Source organism: Geotrypetes seraphini, chromosome 1, assembly GCF_902459505.1.
Source record: "Geotrypetes seraphini chromosome 1, aGeoSer1.1, whole genome shotgun sequence".
NCBI lineage: Eukaryota > Metazoa > Chordata > Amphibia > Gymnophiona > Dermophiidae > Geotrypetes > Geotrypetes seraphini.
This window is the reverse complement of record NC_047084.1, coordinates 478,990,184-479,009,995: the sequence shown is the minus strand read 5'-3', so window position 1 is coordinate 479,009,995 and position 19,812 is coordinate 478,990,184. Positions and strand designations below refer to the sequence as shown.

Here is a 19,812-nt window from a genome sequence, read left to right as displayed (position 1 = left end):
TAGGCAGGGATCGAGAGAGAAGCCGTGGCGGCGGCTTTGAACTAAGAAATAAACTTTGTCCGTATTGAGGCTGAGGGAGAGCGGCGCGAGGTGAAGAGTAGGGGGGGGCACAATGCCTTGCATGCTTTCTGCGCTCCCACCGGCTTCTTAGCCCTTTTCGGCGTCTGCCCTCCACCAACAGCCCTCCTCCGGGCAGCCGCCACTCCGTGCATCCTGGAGTCCTACGAAGTAAGCGCACATGCGCACTCTCACCGGCCACATCCTGACAGATGAGATCTCAGGGAACACGCGGCGCGAGTGCGCAGGCGCGCTTAGCGTTTTATTATTATAGATGGTAGAACAATATTTTCATTTAATCTAAACCAGAAACTCTTAATGTAACCTGATTGTCACAGATTCATTACTATTGCTAAGTAGGATCTCGTAGTTTGCTCAGCCTTATAGAGAATCCTAGTCCTTCAAATTTGGACTCCCCCTTTCAAGTTGTTTTTACCATTTATGTTTACTGTCCTGTTCTAATGTAGTTCTTCCCCTTCTACCCATTTGTTTCAGTTTTTCAGTGTTTTTTTTTCTTTTGTTTTTGGTATATGTATAATTATGTCTGTCATTCATAATTATATGTATGTTCCCATTTTATATTCTTTGTATATCGCTTAGAATTTTGATAAGCAATTCAATCAAATTTTAAATAAATTTGAAACTTGAATCTGTCCATTCAGCTTGAGTTTAAGTATTTCATAATGATTAAATTTTACAGAATATTGCAATCCTATTTGTGGTTTCAAAAACTCAGGGGAGTAAAGGAGGTAAAGTTCTGTGCAGAAAAGAAAAGCAGAAGCTGTGAGTGATCAAATCTGACGATTTTAATGCGGCCAATCTGGTGGATAAGTTGACAACAACGACCAGATGAATCCTTGATTATATAGGAAGAGGAATTGCATGAAATAAAAGGAGACAATATCGCCTGTAAATAAGTTTCTGGTGAGATCTCATTCAGAGTACTATGTGTATTCCTGGAGATCACACCTTCAAAAGAAATCAAACTGGATGGAGCCTGTCTAAGAGGATAACTAATGAAATAGTTGGTGGTCTTCATTATAACAAATACAACAACAAAGGTGACCAATTGGTGTTCAGTCTCTTTTATTGAAATGGACTCGACACGATCGTGTTTCAGCCCACAAGGGCCTGCCTCAGGAGTCTTGTGATAAGTCGATTCGTGCAATTTCCATAAGCTTTTCAACACATACTATAAAGAACTGCAGCTCTCGTGAACGGCGTCTGATGCTGAGGCAGGCCCTTGTGGGCTGAAACACAATCGTGTCGAGTCCATTTCAGTAAAAAAGACTGAACACCAATTGGTCACCTTGTTGTTGTATTTGCTGTTCACCATTGTGAAGGCAGTTTCTCCTGTTTATATTCAAGAGGTCTTCGTTATAAAGCATATTGAAGAAGACAGAAAAATTTAAACAAGTATGCTGGAGGAAAGAAAATTAAGGGGGAATGTGATTACATTTATTTTTAAAAAATACTTAGATTCTGGAGTAATCTAAGGCAATATTTCTTTATAAAATAGGTGGTAGGAAAATGGAACAGCCTCCCATTGGAGGTGATAGAGATGAGGACAGTATCAGAATGTATGAAACAATATCCTTGTGCACACAATTTTTGAAATTTGCCCACAGAACAGTACATTTTAGCTATTTATGTCAGTATAGAATTTTGAAATAAAGATGGTAAAGCTAGCCCCCAAACAAATACTGAATCAGAAAACTTGGCATCTCAACTTAGATATTTGAATTGAGATATTACAAATAATGACTGGAAGTAGCAATTTATTGGCAATTGGATTTAATACATTTCGTAGCTAAATACAGTTGATTATGGAAATAAATGGAAAGTTCTTTTGCTACATAAATATGATTTGGATAAAGATTCAGGTTTCATTAACTTAAAAAATTTGCATTCTTAAATCATTTCACAAGGGTGAGAAGTCATGTTTGTCAAATAGGGTATTATTCCTTCAGTGATAAAAAGAAAACTCCTGTAGAGGAAAGAAACCTTTCTTGATGGTAGATTTTATTTAAGAAAAATGTGATTCTTAAATGAGCTCTAAAACTGAATAAGTAAAACTGTTACAGCGAGTCAAGATACTGTAACAGATTTAAGGTCATATTAAGCTCAGGTACATACTGAGGCATGATGGGATGGCAAGAACATTAATTTGCAAAAGTAGCAGATCAGTCGTGACATTTGCATAGATCCTAATAATAGACTCAGTTAGCAATAAAGTGACTGTGGGTGCTGAAATTGTAGAAATTAAATAAAAAGGTTTATCTTTTATTTTTCTTGATGTGTATTTATGATTCTGAAATGCATTTCTCTTACAAGAAATATCTAGAATCGGACAGCAGTAGCAAAGAATTAGAAATTCAGCTGCACTTTTCAAAGATTGACACAAATCATTCACTGGCTATTGCCAGTTTAAGTGCATACTTGAAGACCACAGGATAACAGAGTTGTATTCACCACATCAGAAAAGATGCAGGTATCCAGATTGGCAAGGCTACCACTGAATTATTTTGTCCTGGACATAAATTTAGAACCTGTTGTATAAGAGTTCCATTGGATTCATCACTATGTATGAAATGGAGACTAAAATCCACAGTGCAATTGCATCTTGATTATTTTGTGCAGGTCTAGTTGCCCCATTTCAAAAAAGATAGAACTAGAAAAGATAGCAGAGAAGGGTAACAGCATTATAAAATGAATGAAATGGCTTTCTTATGAAGAAAGGAGAAGATACTATAGAGAGGAGATATGATAGAGGTCAGTAGAATTATGATAGGGTGGAAAGTGCAATAAAGAATGGTTGTTTACCCTTTTCAGATAGAATGATTGTAGAGTTTTGTATTGGGGTTTACATGTAATCTGGTTCAATATTAAAAAATAATTAGCAATTGGACACAAGGTTTCCAAGAAGCAATCATTTATGATATCTAGAAATTTTATCTCTCTAGCTCTCCTTGACATAACATTTCAGATTCTTTCCTTTCAGATTATGCCTAGAAATCCATTAATATGCAATGCACACACATCAAAACTATTATCAGAGCACTTAAACATATTTCAGTAATTTTGTATATTTTTGCATAATTTTCTAGAAATTCCAAGTAGGTAAATAACATATTACACAAAATTTAAGCCAGTTATTGATTTTTCACATTAAATTGTACCAATTGTTCACTAGTGCTTTTTAAAATTGATACACCCTTCTGGTCCAGAACTGACAAGAATGGGAGCTGTTTTAGATCTAGTCCTCAGTGAAATGCAGGGCATAGTATGAGAAGTAATAATGTTGGGTTTGCTGGGAAACATTGATCATAACATGATCAAATTTGAGATCATATCTGGAGTGAAGTCACAAAGGAAAACTACTGTAGCGGCATTTAATTTTCAAAAGGGCAGCTATGATAAAATGAGGATGATGGTTAAAAAGAAGCTAAAGGGATCAGCCGAAAAGGTTAGAACTTTAAAAGGTCCTTTTACTAAGGCGCGCAAACCGATTTAAATGCTAACGCGTCCATTATAGTCTATGGACGTGTTAGCATTTAGTGCGTGCTAAATCGGCTATATCAGGTATGAATGTTGTTTAAAAATGCCATTTTGGAAGCCCAAACCAGATGTATTGGTTAAAACGAGAAGTGAAAGAAGTTATTAGAGCCAAAAGAACAACCTTCAAAGAATTGAAAAATGTTCTGAATGAAGGAATAAGAAGCAAATAGCAAGTTAGGTGCAAAAAATAATATGAAGAGAAACTTGTCACAGAGGCAAAAACGCACAGTAAACGTTTGTTCAGGCACATCAGAAGCAAAAAGGCTGAGGTAATCCACGGGACTGATAGATCAACAAGGAGTGAAAGGAACATTGAGGGCGGACAAGGTCATAGCAGAGAGAGAGATTGAATGAATTCTTTACTTCAATCTTTATGGAAGAAGATGAAATGGTTTTCAAGGGTGACAATATGAAGGAACTGAAAGATTTCTCAATGAACCTGAAAAGAATACCGAGTCAAATTGACAAGTTAAAGAGTGATAAATAACCTGGACCAGATGGTATGCTCCCCAGGGTACTGAAAATACTCAAACATGATGTGCTGTCATTAAAATAATTTGTAGAATCTGAAATTGAAAGGTGAATTTTTAAAAAGAGTTTTAGGGTTGATCTGAGAAATTACAGACTGGTAAAACTAACTTCTGTGCAGGGCAAGGTAGTTGAAACTATTATAAAGAATAAAATTACAGAAAACATAGACAAACATGGTTTAATGAGACAGAGTCAGCTTGGGTTCAGCCAAGGAAAGTCTTGCCTCACCAATTTGCTTCATTTCTGTGAAGGTGTGAATAAACATAGATAAAAGTGAGACAATTCACATAGTGTGTGTAGATTTCCAAAAAGCTTTGACAAATTTCCTCATGAAATACTCTTGAGAAAACTAAAAGGATAGAAGGCAATGGTTCTTGTAGATTAAGAATTGGTTATTGTACAGAAAACATAAGAATAGCTTTACTGGGTCAGACCAACGGTCCATCAAGCTCAGTAGCCCATTCTCACTTTCAGATCACTAGTACCTGGCCAAAACCCAAGGTGTAGCAATATTCCATGCTACCAATACAGGGCAAGCAGTGGCTTCCCCCATGTCTTTCTCAATAACAGACTATGGACTTTTCCTCCAGGAACGTGTCCAAACCTTTCTTAAAACCAGCTACGCTATCTGCTCTTACCACATCCTCTGGCAATGCGTTCCAGAGCTTAATTATTCTCTAAGTGAAAAAAATTTCCTCCTATCTAATATAATAAAACGCTAGGCCACGCATGCGCACTTCCTATGTGTGCGCTGGTTTTTCGTGAGCTGTAGCGACACATAGGAAGTGCGCATGCGCGGCTTACGCTCTGTCCTGCTCCCTGTTGAAAGACGCAGCGTCTCCCTTACACTAACTTTGCCGTCGCCACCTCTCCGCTCTCTCTCTTCCACCCCCCCGAGGCGGATGGCCAGCGGCTTACGCGCATGCGCTGGCTTGGTGCACCAGAGGGCAAGATGAAGGGGTGCGGAGCAGCGCTGGCGGCGGCAGTGTCCAGTAGGGAACACGTCCACGAGTCCCCCCTCCTGCATCAACTGCTGCTGCTCCTGTTTGAAGTGGCCTGCTGAGGTTTGCGGCCGGCTGTAGCGAACCTCGCAGGCCGCTCTCCACATGGAGCACGTTCCCTCTGACGCGATTGCGTCAGAGGGAACATGCTACCATATGGAGAGCGACCTGCGAGGTTCACTACAGCCGTTCGTGAACCTAAGCAGGCCACTTTGAACAGGAGCGGCAGCGGCGGAAGCAATCATGGGTGGATGGAGGGAGGGGAAGCGAAAAAGAAGGGCTATGGATCAGGCAGGAAAGAGGGCTGCTTTGGGGGGAGGGGTGTGCTGGGGCCAGACAGCAATCGGGGGGAGGAACAGATGGGGGGCCATGAAGCAGGCAGGCATTGCACAACAGGGGGAGAGGTGAAAGGGGGCTACTTTGGCAAGCAGGGGGGGCCAGGGAGACAGACAGAAAGAAAGATGCACAGACAGGGGACCTGGGATAGACACAGACACAAAGAATGACAGATAGACAGCGTCCAGGGAGAGAGACAAATAAAAAAACCAACAACACACCATACATACAGACATCTACTCTAGCACCCGTTAATGTAACGGGCTTAAAGACTAGTTGGTTATAAAAGTATTTCCCTGTAACTTCATCGAGTATTCTCTAGTCTTTGCAATTCTTGACGGAGTGAAAAATCGATCCTCTAGTACCCATTCAACTCCACTCAGGATTTTGTAGACTTCAATCATATCTCCCCTCAGCTGTCTCTTTTCCAAGCTGAAGAGCCCTAACTGTTTTAGTCTTTCCTCATACGAGAGGAGTTCCATCCCCTATACCATCTTGGTTGCTCTTCTTTGAACCTTTTCTAGTGCCACTATATTTTTCTTGAGATAAAGAGACCAGAATTGAACGCAATACTCCAGATGAGGTCGCACCATGGAGCAATACTGGGACATTATAACATTCTTAGTCTTTTTAACCATCCCTTTTTTAATAATTCCTAGGATCCTGTTTGCTTTTTTGGCCGCCACCACACATTGGGCAGAAGGTGTCATCGTATTGTCTACAATGATACCCAGATCCTTTTCTTGGGCGCTAATCCCCAGGTGGACCTTAGCATCCGGTAACTGTGATTCAGTTTATTCTTCCCAGTGTGCATCACTTTGCATTTGTCCACATTAAATTTCATCTGCCATTTGGATGCCCAGTCTTCCAATTTCATAAGGTCTATCTGCAATTTTTCACAATCTGCATGTGTTTTAAAAACTTTGAACAGTTAGTGTCATCTGCAAATTTAATCACCTCACTTGTCGTTCCAATTTCCAGATCATTTATAAATAAGTTAAATAGCACCAGTCCCAGTACAGTACCCTTGCGGCACTCCACAGTTTACTCTCCTTCATTGATAAAAAAGACCATTTAACCCTAGCCTCTGTTTACTAGCCAATAAGCAATTCCTAATCCACAACTGAACTTTGCCACCCATGACATTTTAATTTTCTCAGGAGCCTCTCGTGAGGAACTTTATCAAAAGCTTTCTGAAAATCTAGATACACTATATCAACCGGCTCACCTTTATCCACATGTTTATTCACACCTTAAAGAAGTCAAGCAAGTTTGTGAGGCAAGATCTCCCTCGGCTGAACCCATGCTGATTCTAATTTATTAAATCATGTTTGTCTGCGTGTTCCACAATTTTATTTTTTATAATTGTTTCTACCATTTTGCCTGGCACTGAAGTGAGGCTTACCAGTCTATAATTTCCCAGATCTCCCCTGGAGCTGTTTTTAAAAATCAGTATAACATTGGCCACCCTTCAATCTTCAGAACTGAACGCAATACTCCAGGTGAGGTCACGCCATGGAGTGATACAGAGGTGGTAAAGACAGAGACTGTGTCTGAATTCAAGAAAGCAAGTGATAGGCATCTCTTAAAGAGAGGAAGAGATAATGGTTACTGTGAATGGACAGACTGGATGGTCCATTTGGCCTTTATCTGCCATCATGTTTCTATGTTAATATGATGTAACCTTCTGCCCAATGTGTGGCAGTGGCCAATAAAGCAAACAAGATGCTAGGAATTATTTAAAAAGGTTAACAAGACTAAGAATGTTATAATGCCTTTGTATCACTCCATGGCATGACCTTACCTGGAGTATTGCATTCAATTCTGATTGCCTTATCTCAAGAAAGATATAGCGGAACTAGAAAAGGTTCAAAGAAGAGTGACCAAGATGATAATGGGGATGGAACTCCTCTAGTATGAGGAAAGTCTAACAAAGTTAGGGCTCTTCAGCTTGGAAAAGAGACAGCTGAGGGGAGATATAATTGAAGTCTACAAAATCCTGAGTGGTGTAGAACTGGTACAAGTGGATTAATTTTTCACTCAGTCAGAAATTACAAAGACTAGTAGACACTCGAAGTTACAGGGAAATACTTTTTCTTTTTTTTTAAATTCTTTATTGATTTTCTGAACTTCAAAAGTGCTAATACACAAATATATATCATATAATAAGTTAATAAAAGCACATTCAACTTACAATAATGCATAACCAACCATTTTCTCCCCACCCAATGATTATTCAATAAAACACAGAAACATAGACTATCCCAATAACCTTACCCTATTCAGATAAAAAATATCCTCCCACCCCAGATGGACATACTCAAAAGTCAAATTAGGATAGAAATAGCCCCTGCCCCCCACCCTTTCCTGGATGTGTACGAAAATAAACAAAAACTGACTCATAATCAAAGACCTACTATAGTGAAGTAATATATGAATTCAATGGCCCCCAAACCAGCTTAAATAAATTACTGTGCCCTAAACTATCGGCATTCGTTTTTTCATATCTATAGGTAGAGCACAAATTTGCCCACTAGAAAGGAAAATTTAGGCGGTCGTAATTCTTCCAATTTTGGGTTACCATCTGCATGGCTATCCCGGTCATGACAACAAAAAGACGGAATTTATAACGATCCATAGAGGGGGTTAACATGTAATAACGTTCCACATATGACCGCCTCATACGTCAGTGGAATTGATGATTCCAATATGTTGTTAATCGTACCCCATATTGACCTCCAAAAGGAAAATACTTTTAAAACCAATAGGAGGAAATATTTTTTTAACTCACAGAATAGTTGAGCTCTAGAATGTGTTGTCAGAGTTTGTGGTAAAAGTGGATAGCATAACTAGTTTTAAGTAAGGTATAGACAATTTCCTGGAGGAAAAGTCCATAGTCTGGTATTGAGAGAGAGATGGGGGAAGCCACTGCTTGCCTTGGATCAGTAGCATGGAATGTTGCTACTCTTTAGGTTTTTGCCAGGCACTAGTGACCTGGATTGACCACTGTTAGTACAAGCTACTGGGTTAGATGGACCAATGGTCTGACCCAGTAAGGCTATTCTTATATTCTTAAATTAATTAGGATTCTTTTGCTTTCCATAGATACTTTTATGCTTGATTTTTGTGATGGCCTGCTGTTCAAAACTATAAAGAAAATTCTGCTCGAATAATTCACTGCTATCAAATTGCTCCACAATGCTTGCTATACTGCTGATTCCTTGCTGAGCACCATACACTGGCTTCCAGTCTGTACTCCATTTAAATTCAAAATTCAAATTCTTGACTTTAAGGGTTCCTTTTACAAAGGCACGTTAGGGCCTTAATGCACGGAATAGCGCGCGCAATAGCCGCTACCGCCTCCTCTAGTTTTTTGGCTAGCACGCACTATAGCATGCACTAATCCAGTGCGTGCGCTAAAAATGGTAGTGCACCTTCGTAAAAGGAGCCCTAAAAGTTTAATTCCCCAGGTTCCTGCTTATTTGGCTGATCTGCTCACCTCTGTATTGTAAAACCATTTTGAAAGCTTCTTCTTACCAATGTTTCAGAAAATCAGTAAAGACCTATCTTTCATGCTACTGAATTTTTACATCGTTTGTAACTTCACTGTTTGTCAGTTATCTCTTTATTGTGAACTGCTTAGAACTGTTATTACATTACATTGTTATGGTATTGCGGTATACAAAAATAAAATTATTATTATTATTAACATACATTCTTTTCAAGCTATACTAGTTGCTCTCCCTCTCCTTGATATTATGCCTGGTATGGCCTTTTGCTATCTAGGACCATACCTATGGAACTCTTCCCAACATCCCCACAGAATCACTATACAAAAAAATTCAAAACTCTTCTCAAAATCTGACATGTTTTAATTAGCCTTTGGTTAAACTCCATGTCTCCTGGTTGGTTGTTGGCACTTTCCTTTTATTCCTTGGTTCTTCCTATACTTTTTCCCCCCTTCTTTTATTCCCTGTCCTTCCTCTAGCTGGTTTCTCTCTACTTCTCTGACTTTTCTTGAATGATTGTAACTTTTCTTACATTTTAATCTTTGATATTTTAATGCCTAGCAGCACTTTATGCAATCCGCAATCTATCAAGCATTCTCAAATAAATAAAAATAAATAAGTGCTTTTGAATATTGATCCCCAATTTTTTATACTCTAAAATGTTATATCATAATGACAAAATATATAAAATCCCAGCGGTGGAGTTATATGGTAAAACCTTTTTATAAAACATAGTAAGTGATGTCAGATAAAGACCTGCATGTTCCATCCAGTTTGCCCAATAGTCACATTTATTATCAAGACAATGTTGAATCAGCAGTCCAGTATATTATTATATTTTTCTGCTAAGTTCCACTGTAAAATGTCTACCCCCCCCAAAAAAAAAAAAATAAAAAGCAAGACCTTTACTTAGACAATACTTGCTCTTGATCCATCCTTGCCATTTTCAGGGATCAATCTGTAAAAAATGTCTCTCCTGCCTTGGCTCTACTTCTCCAGCTACCAAGTGCCTCAAAACCTACTCCAGCTCTTGCTGATCTGTCTTCTCACATACAGGACACAGACCATAGAAGTCCGTCCAGCATGGGCTACACTGCCCTACTACTGGAGTTGTCATCAATCTAACTCTAGCCCATCTTGATCTGTCTTGCCATTTACGGGATACAAACCATAGAAGTCTGTTTGGTATCACCTTCACTTGTCCTCTGCTAGAGCTGCCATCAAAGTTAACACCTGCCCATATTGAACTGTCTTGCTATATATGGGATAAAGATTGTAGAAGTGTTTTTGTCAGCGGCTTCATTTCCCCACTGCTAAAGCTGTGCATCATGAGGGAAGTTATATACTATCCTCTTCCTATTTAGGGATCCTTTGTGTCTATTCCCTGCATTTTTGAATTGTTTTTGCCTTCACCACCCCTAAAGGGAGGGCATTCTAGGCATTCACCACCTCTCCATGATAAAGTATTACTGATATTACTCTTAAATCTGCAATAAAAATAGATAGAAACATAGAAAATGACGTCAGAAAAGGGCCATAGCCCATCAAGTCTGTCCACTCCAACAACCCTCCCCCACTCTACACTCTATCAATCGTCCCCAAGCTGCCCTCCTCTATGCTACCCTCGTAGGGATCCGACGTGGGCATCCCATTTATTCTTAAAATCTTGTATGCTGCTGGCTACGATCACCTGCTCCGGGAGCTCGTTTCAATGGTCCACCACTCTTTCAGTGAAGAAGTACTTCCTGGTATCCCCATGAAATCCCCCCCCCCCCCCCCCCCCCGATTTTCAGCGGATGTCCCCTTGTGGACGAGGGTCCTTTTAGAAGGAAAACGTCATCTTCCACCTCTATGCGACCAGTGATGTACTTAAATGTCTCTATCATATCTCCCCTCTCCCTACGTTCTTCGAGAGATGAACCCAATAATCAACTGAAGGAAACTATGAAAAATATATAAACGTGGAAAAGATCTCAGAACTGGAATGCCCTTGTGTTAATATTTCTACACCAAAATTCTCAAATGACTGAGCTTTAATCCTTTCTAAGCTGCAATATACAAATGTCAGAAATAAAAGAATTATTATGTATGTATGCATGTAGGGGCAAATTCTATAAACGGCGTTCCGATTGTAGGCAGCGGTAGACGTCCTACTGCTGTCTAACCAGCCAATCAGGATGCACGTTTTCTGAAAAAATAAAAACCCCGAGGCAGGCCGCTTACATTGTAGGTATCTATCACAGGTGCAAGGAGATGCACCGGAACACTTAAGCTCATCCAAGGCTGGGTGTGGTTTCACCTGGAAGTGGCCTTGGGCGATCTTAAGCAGTTCTAGGTGTCTCCCTAGAGCCACGATAGATGCCTTAAATGTAGGCAAGCAAAATTCTGGCACACATTTCAAATAGACGCTGCTGCTGAGCTGGTCACGGCATGGAAATCTCCCACGAAGTCGGCCGGCAGGAAGGATGACTATTCCTTCCCTCCAGAACCCCCAAACCCTCCAACAAATCCCTCGGCAGGAGGGATGTCCACTCCCTCCTGCCAGAACCACCAAACCCCACCCCCGACAAATCCCCCGGAAGGGGGATGCCCACTCCCTCCTGCTGCCACCACTCCAGAACTTTCCCACCCCACCCAGTGACACTCCCCTACAGAGCCCCCTCACTTGTAGACCCCCCTGGTATTCCCCTAACCGGTAGACCCCCCTGGCACCCCCAGCCCACCTCCACCATACCTTTTAAGATGAAAGTCCAGCCAGAAGGATGTATACACTCTCTGGCTGGTAGGACTGCTACTCCAAAATGGTGGGCCTTCCCCTTTCAGGTGCATTCTGGGATGCACTAGGGAGGGGTCTAAGGCTCATAATGGCCCAGATGCCAAAGGCCCCATGGGAGGGGCCTTAGGTATCTGGCCAATTGGAGCCTTAGGCCACTCCCACAGCATCCCAGGATGCATTGGGAAGGAGGCCTAAGACTCCGGTTGGCCTACGTGCCTAAGGCCCCTCCTATGGGAGGGTCCTTAGGCATCTGGGCTAATAGGAGCCTTAGGCCCCTCCCTGGTGCATCCCAGAATGCACTAGGAAGGCCCGTCATTTTGGAGTGGCGAGCCTACCGGCTGGAGGGTGCATGCATTCCCCTGGCTAGACTTTCATCTTAAAAAGTACGGGAGTGGGGGGGGGGGATCTGGAGGGGAGTTGTTGCCAGGTAGGTGGGGGGAAATTCCGGGTGGGTGGCAGGATGGAGTGGGCACTCCTGCTGGAGGATTTGTTGGGGGAAGGAGGCATCAGCAGTTCCAGCAGGAGGGAATGGGCATCTCTCATGTCGAGAGATTTGACAGGAGGACGGGACGTTGGTGGTTCTAGCAGGAGGGAGTGGACATCCCTCCTGCCGGTAGACCTGGCCGGGGTTGGGGGGTTCGGGGGGTTCCCTGCCATGGCCATTCAGTTGATCGCAGCAGGGGGATTCCCTTTCTGATGGCAAGGGGTCAGGTGTGATTCTCTAATTGGCACCTATGACATGGATACCGGTTAGAGAATTGGGCTGGTTAGGCATCTGTCTGTTAGGGCAGATATGATTCTGTATAGGACACCAGCATGTAATTCTCAGCTGCTTCTTAGGCGGCTGCTGAGACCGGTGTCCTATACAGAATTTCCTCCGTAATGCATATATAATATCTGCATTAAAAAAATCAAAACAAATGTCTTGATTTCTTTTTCTCCTAAAGACGAACAACAACTTATCCTTATACAGAAACCCAGATGTACAGCCAGAACACTGGGGGAAATTACTTTGACACTCAAGGAGGCTCTGCACAAGTGACTACGGTGGTCTCGACTCACAGTATGGTGGGTTCAGGAGGAATTCAGATGGGTGTGACAGGAGGACAGCTTATCAGCAGCTCTGGAGGGACCTACCTGATTGGCAGTACAATGGAAAATTCTGGTCACTCAGTGACTCACACAACTCGAGCATCCCCTGCTACGGTAAGTGCACTTTTTAAGAAATGAAACTGAGAACATAATTAGTTCCTAGGTTTTCTAGTTACCAATGTAGCATTTACTGAAGGCTTCAGTACTATTTTCTATCTTTGTACAAGGAAACAAATTGTAAACCAAATAAGTGGCACTTGCACCTCTCCAGTCCAGGAGCTCACTTCAGGTTTATTGATCTTAGGTCAAAGGAAAATGTTTCTGACCTGCTTATAATGTGCTTGGCACTTTCTGTTTTTCATTACTTACAATTTTAGCGTTACATACTGAAGCAGAAAATCGGGTGATTTTATCTAGCACTTATAATGGAACCAACAAATCCTTGCTTATTTATTTTAATCTAAATTCAGTCTTGTGTTTTGTTTTGTTTTTAATAATAACGTGAAAAATATTATGTTAAATTAATATCTGAAGAGAACTGCATTCAAATAGTAAGGAAATTATTTAGGTATCTTGATAATAGATAATAGGCCTTGTTAGCTAGGAACATTGCCAATCTTGGAGATTTTATAGTCAACTTTATAAATAATTTTTAAATAATTATGTATATATTTATATGCATGTACCGGTGTGTGTGTGTATGTATGTATGTATATATATATATATATATATATGTGTGTGTGTGTGTGTGTCTATAGATAGATAGATATGCACACTCATACAGTGCAACAGAGATGGAAATGGTACAAATTAAAGTTTGAACCAAAATTATTAGCTCTGTATTGCAAATAATTTAAGGGACTATTTATTAAATAGAAATATATTTTTATTCTTTTTTTTATATGTATAATGACTCACTAAATAAATGGCCAAAGTTTTAGAATTAAAGCAAGGTTTTGACATACAGCTGTGGCTCCTTGTTTTCCGGTTCATAAAAAGAAACAGGTGAGGTTATACATTTCAGTAGTTGTGTACAATGTCAAAAACCATTGATTTAAGAAATGTTTTTTATTATCCTGTATTTTCAGCTAGTTGGTTAAAATTGGTATATTTATGTTTAGGATTTAAAAAGCTATAGCTATATATGTGTTTTTTATTTCTGTAATTTATATATGATGACCTGCTTCCAGATATGCAGTAAGTAATACTGGCTATGGTGGTTCAGAAAGATAATGTAGGCCATATACTCAATAGAATTTTCATAAAAACTGTACATCACACAAAATAATTTTGTTCTGCATTTATTTCTCTCAGTCATCATTACTTTATGCACTCAGAGCTTAACTGTTTGAAATGTATAAAGACAAGCCTATCTAAACTTTGATAAATGATTCTTTTAGGATTTTTCCAATACTGTTATAGAGGGTGGTAATAGGCACAGAGAAATTTTTTGATCAGCATAACCTTGTTAAAAGCCAAAATTGTGTCTCCATCATACTTTAACATGTAGATATGGCACCACCTGCTGGCTTGACAGACCAATGCCTACTTTTAACAGACAACTCCCTTCCTGCTTGGTTCATTCCAGTATGATCTTTTCTGCACTTCTACATCCATTTATTGGGCTGCTGGACGGGGGGGGGGGAGAATATGCAAACTATGTACTCAGATCTCTTTTTCTGCACATGGATGGCTACGTTCCTGTAATATATTTAAGTCATATTGAAGGAGTGGTGACTGAACACATTGGAGGATCCTAGGGGCACAGAGGGTACCTGTTTAAATCCCACAACTATTTCTTAGTGCTAAAGAAACTGCTGGATTTTGTCTAGTACTGAATTTATAGTAATTTTAAATTGTGTTTCTGGGAGTAAAATAGCATTTTACCTGTAGATATGGTGGTGCTTGTGCAAGTATGTACACTTAACTTAGGCATGTACTAGTAATACAGGTTAAGTGACCTGTTGTAAATTATCCTTAAAGAAACTGAAGAAATTTGTGGTACATGTTTGTTATGCCTTGCTCAGGCAAACAGATCCAGTAATCTTTTGTAGTGTCTAGATTTTCTAGGTATAAATCTACACATTCCAATAGTGCATTATCATTGGAAGTGCCTTTGTTTTTGTTAGTCACGGCTATACAGTAGTTATAGGATCAAAGTTTGCTTATCTGGGAGAAGTCTTGTTTATCACCTGTCTCAGGTCTTGTGCTACTTGGAATAAAGATTTGTTATTGATAAGAGTATGATAGGTACCTAGAAACAAGGTGGATCACCTGATAGATTAGGTCTAAGGCCAGAATATATGAATGCATTTTGTTATTGGCAACTAATGGAGTGAAAGCTGGAAAGAATGGACTCAACAAGCGATTATTCACTCTCTCACTTGTGGAACCAAAAGAGTCTATCTTGCAAAGTTAAAAGAGTTGTCAAAATAGATAAATACACAACGTGCTGATACAAGTATCCTCAAATAGGGAACCAGTTTGTTGGGGTTCACCTAAATAAATTTAGTCTAAAGTACAAGATCTAGAAATGAGGCTTATATTGGATGTTTTGGAAAAGAGTTATAAAGGCTTTATAGAATTTGCTAGTTCTCCGAGGACAATTAGGCATAATATTCTCATGTGTGGGTGATGTCATCCATGGAACCCAAGTGCATTGTCACTTTAAATCTTTAGGAAGTGCCCTTACTGTGTGCATGCTGGTGCCTTCCCATATGATTTGTCTTGCGGGACCATCAGTTCTCAGTTTTCCATGGAGCTGAATCTTCTTTTTCTCTGCAGCATGTCAAACTTAGAAAATCTATTTGTGCCTTCATGTTTTTTATTTTAGTGTAATTATCTTCATAAGTCTTCATTTTCCTCATTTTTTAGTCATTCCCTTGAATTTTGTTAATTTTTCTTCATTTTTGATTTTTTTGCCTTCAGACCACTTCAAGACTTTTTTCACCCCTGGGAGCACCAATAGTTTCTGGTATACTTTTCACTTGAGCACCCCAGGCTATTGAGCCTTTTGATTTTGCATCGGCCATTGTATCCTCCATGTCAAAGAGGCTACCAAGCTGCTTCAAAAAGTATACTTGATGTAATAGAACCATTTCAGGCTCTAACCCTCACAATTGTTGTGTTTATTGTTTAGGTCCTAACCATCAGGACTTTTTTGTGAGCTCTGTCTGAGTATGCAAAAGAGGACACTGAAGTTCAACATCTTCAGTGTAAAAATCATTTTGGTTTGTAATTGCCTTCGAGCATGGTGGGAGATTTGAGACCCGATGCACAGTCTACATCGACAATGGCATTGGTATTTACACTGTATATACAGACACTACTTAGAGAACATAGATTATCATGCTCTTTCCAAAGGCAGGATTTGATGTCATCTTTCTCCATGCCTCACCTGTTGGGGGAGGTAGCACTTAGGAAAGCTAAGAAGCATGAACATTCTTTTTGTTCTAAGCATGGCACGATCTCTAGACTAGAAATTGAATAAGGCATGGTGAATTAAATTAATTATCAGAATATGGAGACTCCAGCTGAATGAGGTTACAGTGGTTTATAAAATACCTCAACCTTCCTCCTACTGGAAGATCTTAAACTGAGAACAAGATTCTGACTAACTTCTCTTGGTCCAGTTAAAATCCCAACCCTTGTTTTGTGTTAGAGGTTGTATAGAGAGTTTTCTCCTCAATAGCAAAGCGTCAAGCGTTATTTCTGTAAAAGGCTTTCCATTTCAGAGGTGGCATTGATTAAAGTGTTTGAAGTGTAGGATAGTGGTCTTTCATAAGATTCATTACTTCCTTTAACCTTACCTTCAGACTGATTGCCTCCACTGCATGGCATATTTATAAGTCTTTCCTGTACATCTTAATTATGGCTTGTAACCCATAGCCATGAAAGTCTATAGGCATTGATATGTACATAAGAATAGCCATACTGGGTCAGACCAATGGTCCATCTTTCCCAGTATCCTGTTTCCACAGTGGCCAAATCAGGTCACAAGTAACTGGCAAAAACCTAAATAGTAGTAACATTCCATGCTACCAGTTCTAGGGCAAGCAGTGGCTTCCCCCTTGTCTGTCTCTATAGCAGACTATGGACTTTTCCAAACAGTTACGTTAACCATTGTTATCACATCCTCTGGTGACCTGTCCAGAGCTTAACTATTCTCTGAGTGAAAAAAAATATTTCCTCCTGTTGGTTTTAAAAGTATTTCCCTGTAACTTTGAGTGTCCCCTATTCTTTCTAATTTCTGATGGAGTAAAAAAATCGATTCATTTGTACCCATTCTACACAACTCAGAAACTCTTGATGGCATTTAAAAATGTCATTGTATGTGTGGACTACATATTTCTTACATCTTTCCAATGACCAGTAAGTGATAGGAATTAGCCTGACTTCATGACTCATTGAGCCCATTTTTGAGTTTCCCTCTGTGATACAGTGAGTGAGGACAGGGTTGGGACCTGGACAAAAAGACACTAAGCAGCAGGCTAAGATGAAAAATGTTAATATGTAAGGCTGTTAGGAAAGGGGTCCTGTTTGGGTCACAGGTGAAGGAGAAATCAAATGTAAATCCACACCTTTTGTATAGAAGTGTCCTTTGTGGTCTGCTCCTGCAGGACTACCACAGGCAATATAGTTTCTTGGTAAGGCAATACCTTCTCTTGGCTCTGGTCTGACAGGAGAGAAATCAGTCCAGTTCTTAGTGCTTCACCAGCCAGCCTGCCTTAGGCTGAGTCTAGTATGTCATACTACGAGGTCCCAGGTAAATTGAGTATACCTGACTGTTGCAGTTCAGGACATGGCAGAGGTATATGCAGTAGGTCTTTACTTCTTCCCTAGCTCGGCTGTGCCCTGAGCTTTTATACTTCCTAGTTCCTGTCTTCCTGGCTCCACCCCTCTTGCCTCACTTCCTCCTTGAGTGGGACAAGGGTTTTTAAGGTGGCTCTGACACACTGAGGGAGTGGTCTTAAAGAAAAGTGGCAGCATCCTATAGACTCCCTCACACTTTCATTGAGGAGATAGACAAGTATATAATGTAGAGTTCTTTCTACACATTCACATCTCATTATTCCTTGGTCATAGCTTTCTGATGGCATGGTAGGTTTCAGTTTTGTGTTCTCCAAGGTCTCATTCAGGTATAGGACCCAAATCTGTATTTATAATTTCAGATTGGCTTCACTTTTGTCTAAAATGAAAAATGACTATATAAAAGGGGGGATTACCCAACAAAAGCATTTTGATAGTTACCACTCCCTTAGATAAGGAAATCCCCCTTATGTTACTTGATGAACTTGCTTATCTTCAGAGAAAGCAAAGTTGCTTAACCTATAATGTATGTTCTCAGAAGACAGCAGTTTAACAATCTCACAAACCTACTTCTTTGCTTTCAGAATTCTTTTTCACCAGTTAGATTATATATGTAGAACTGAGGGGAGCTGTAGGGCTGCTATAAAGCAGAAACTATTGCTCTTGGGCAAAGAAAGCCTTAGCCTTACCAAAGAGCTCTGAAGGTTTCTGCCCCATCAGTCCTGATGCACAATGGCCTACTGGTATGACTGGTGAACTGATGTGTTCAAAGAAAATTAATTACAGAGTAGTAACATCACTTATCCCAGAACAAGCAGGCAGCCTATTCTCACATGTGGGTGACGTCATCCACGGAGTCCGGATGCAGGCAGCCTCGCAAGCAGACTTGCTTGAAGAAACTCAGAAGATTCGAGTCTGCCACACCGCGCATGCGCAAGTGCCTTCCCGCCCAGCACAGGGCACGTCTCCTCAGTTTTCAGATTTCCGCGGAGCCAAGAAGTCCGTCTTTGACGCTCTGTGCTGAACTTAGTTCGCTTCGTGCCTTCTCTCACTGCGGCTCATATTTTATTTCTTTATTACCATGTCGCTGTGCTTTTACTTCATTTGTTTTAAAAAAAAAAGTCGAATTCTTTGTTGTTTTTTCATTCAGTGATGGCAGGCCTTATCTCACGCCCTCAGCCTGCGGGCTTCGACTTTGCGGCTCCTCTTTTACCTTATATGTCCCGGCTGGTCACAGGCTTTAAGAAGTATAGCCAGTGTCAGCGTGCGATCTATCTCACTGACCCACACCGCTGGTGCCTTCAGTGTTTGGGGCCTGACCATTGCCCAGAGTCGTGCGTTCGCTGTGCTACCCTTCAACCTCGAGCCCTTAAATGTTGTTGAGTGCAAGTGGAGAAGATTTTTGGTATGGAAACCCCCACTCCAGCCTCAACCTACAACTCGGTCAAGACTGCCATGGGGTATCCTCCTGCTTCCACAACCTCGACTCTCATCAGACCTTCCTCGTTTGGAGTGTCCTCGACCTCAAGTAAAACTGCCAAGTCTTCGCCTGAGCTTCCCTCAGGTCAGATACCTCAGCAGAAGCTTCAAGCAGTAGTTCTCAAACTGCCCAAGAAGCATGTCTCCAGGCCGAAGCATCCTTCCTCTTTGCCCTCGGAGCCTTTAGCTCAGCAAGTAGTCCAGTTTCAGACTCGGATCCAAAATTGCAGGAAAGGGAGTTTGTTCAATTACTGACTAAATATAGTCCTGCTTTGACTCTGCTTCCTGCAGTCCAGCCTGGGCACTCAGCAGTCTCACAAGTGGTTGAGCCCTTGCCTGTGCCTCGAACTGATCTACACACTCTATGCAAGGAGTTGAGTCTTTGCAAGTGTCTGGTCTGGAATCTTCACACTCTATGCAAGGAGTCGAGTATTTGGGAGTGCTTCGAGATACCTCGATCCAAACCACTGAGTCTATGGAGTCTCATCTTCGATCTATAGCTTCCAGCCCTTTATCCTCACATAAGGCATTGACTGTTTCGAAGCATAGGGCGAAGTCTCCTCGACCTCGAACATGACCTGCTTCCAGGCAGCACTCTCATCGTAGGTCAAGGCACTCATCGAGGCACTCATCGAGACGCAGGTCCTCTTCAAGGGATAAACCT

At 40.8% G+C, this 19,812-nt stretch overlaps 1 protein-coding gene across 3 annotated transcripts in view; it reads left to right on the top strand.

Annotated features, from left to right (window-relative positions):
• The window catches only part of RFX3 (regulatory factor X3), a 540,046-nt gene that overhangs the window by 329,480 nt on the left and 190,754 nt on the right, over positions 1–19,812 (top strand). For all 3 annotated transcript variants that reach the window (XM_033925421.1, XM_033925415.1, XM_033925406.1), the window contains one exon: positions 12,716–12,974. In XM_033925421.1, coding sequence (XP_033781312.1) covers positions 12,716–12,974 — 259 coding nt within the window. The remainder of the gene's footprint in view (positions 1–12,715; positions 12,975–19,812) is intronic.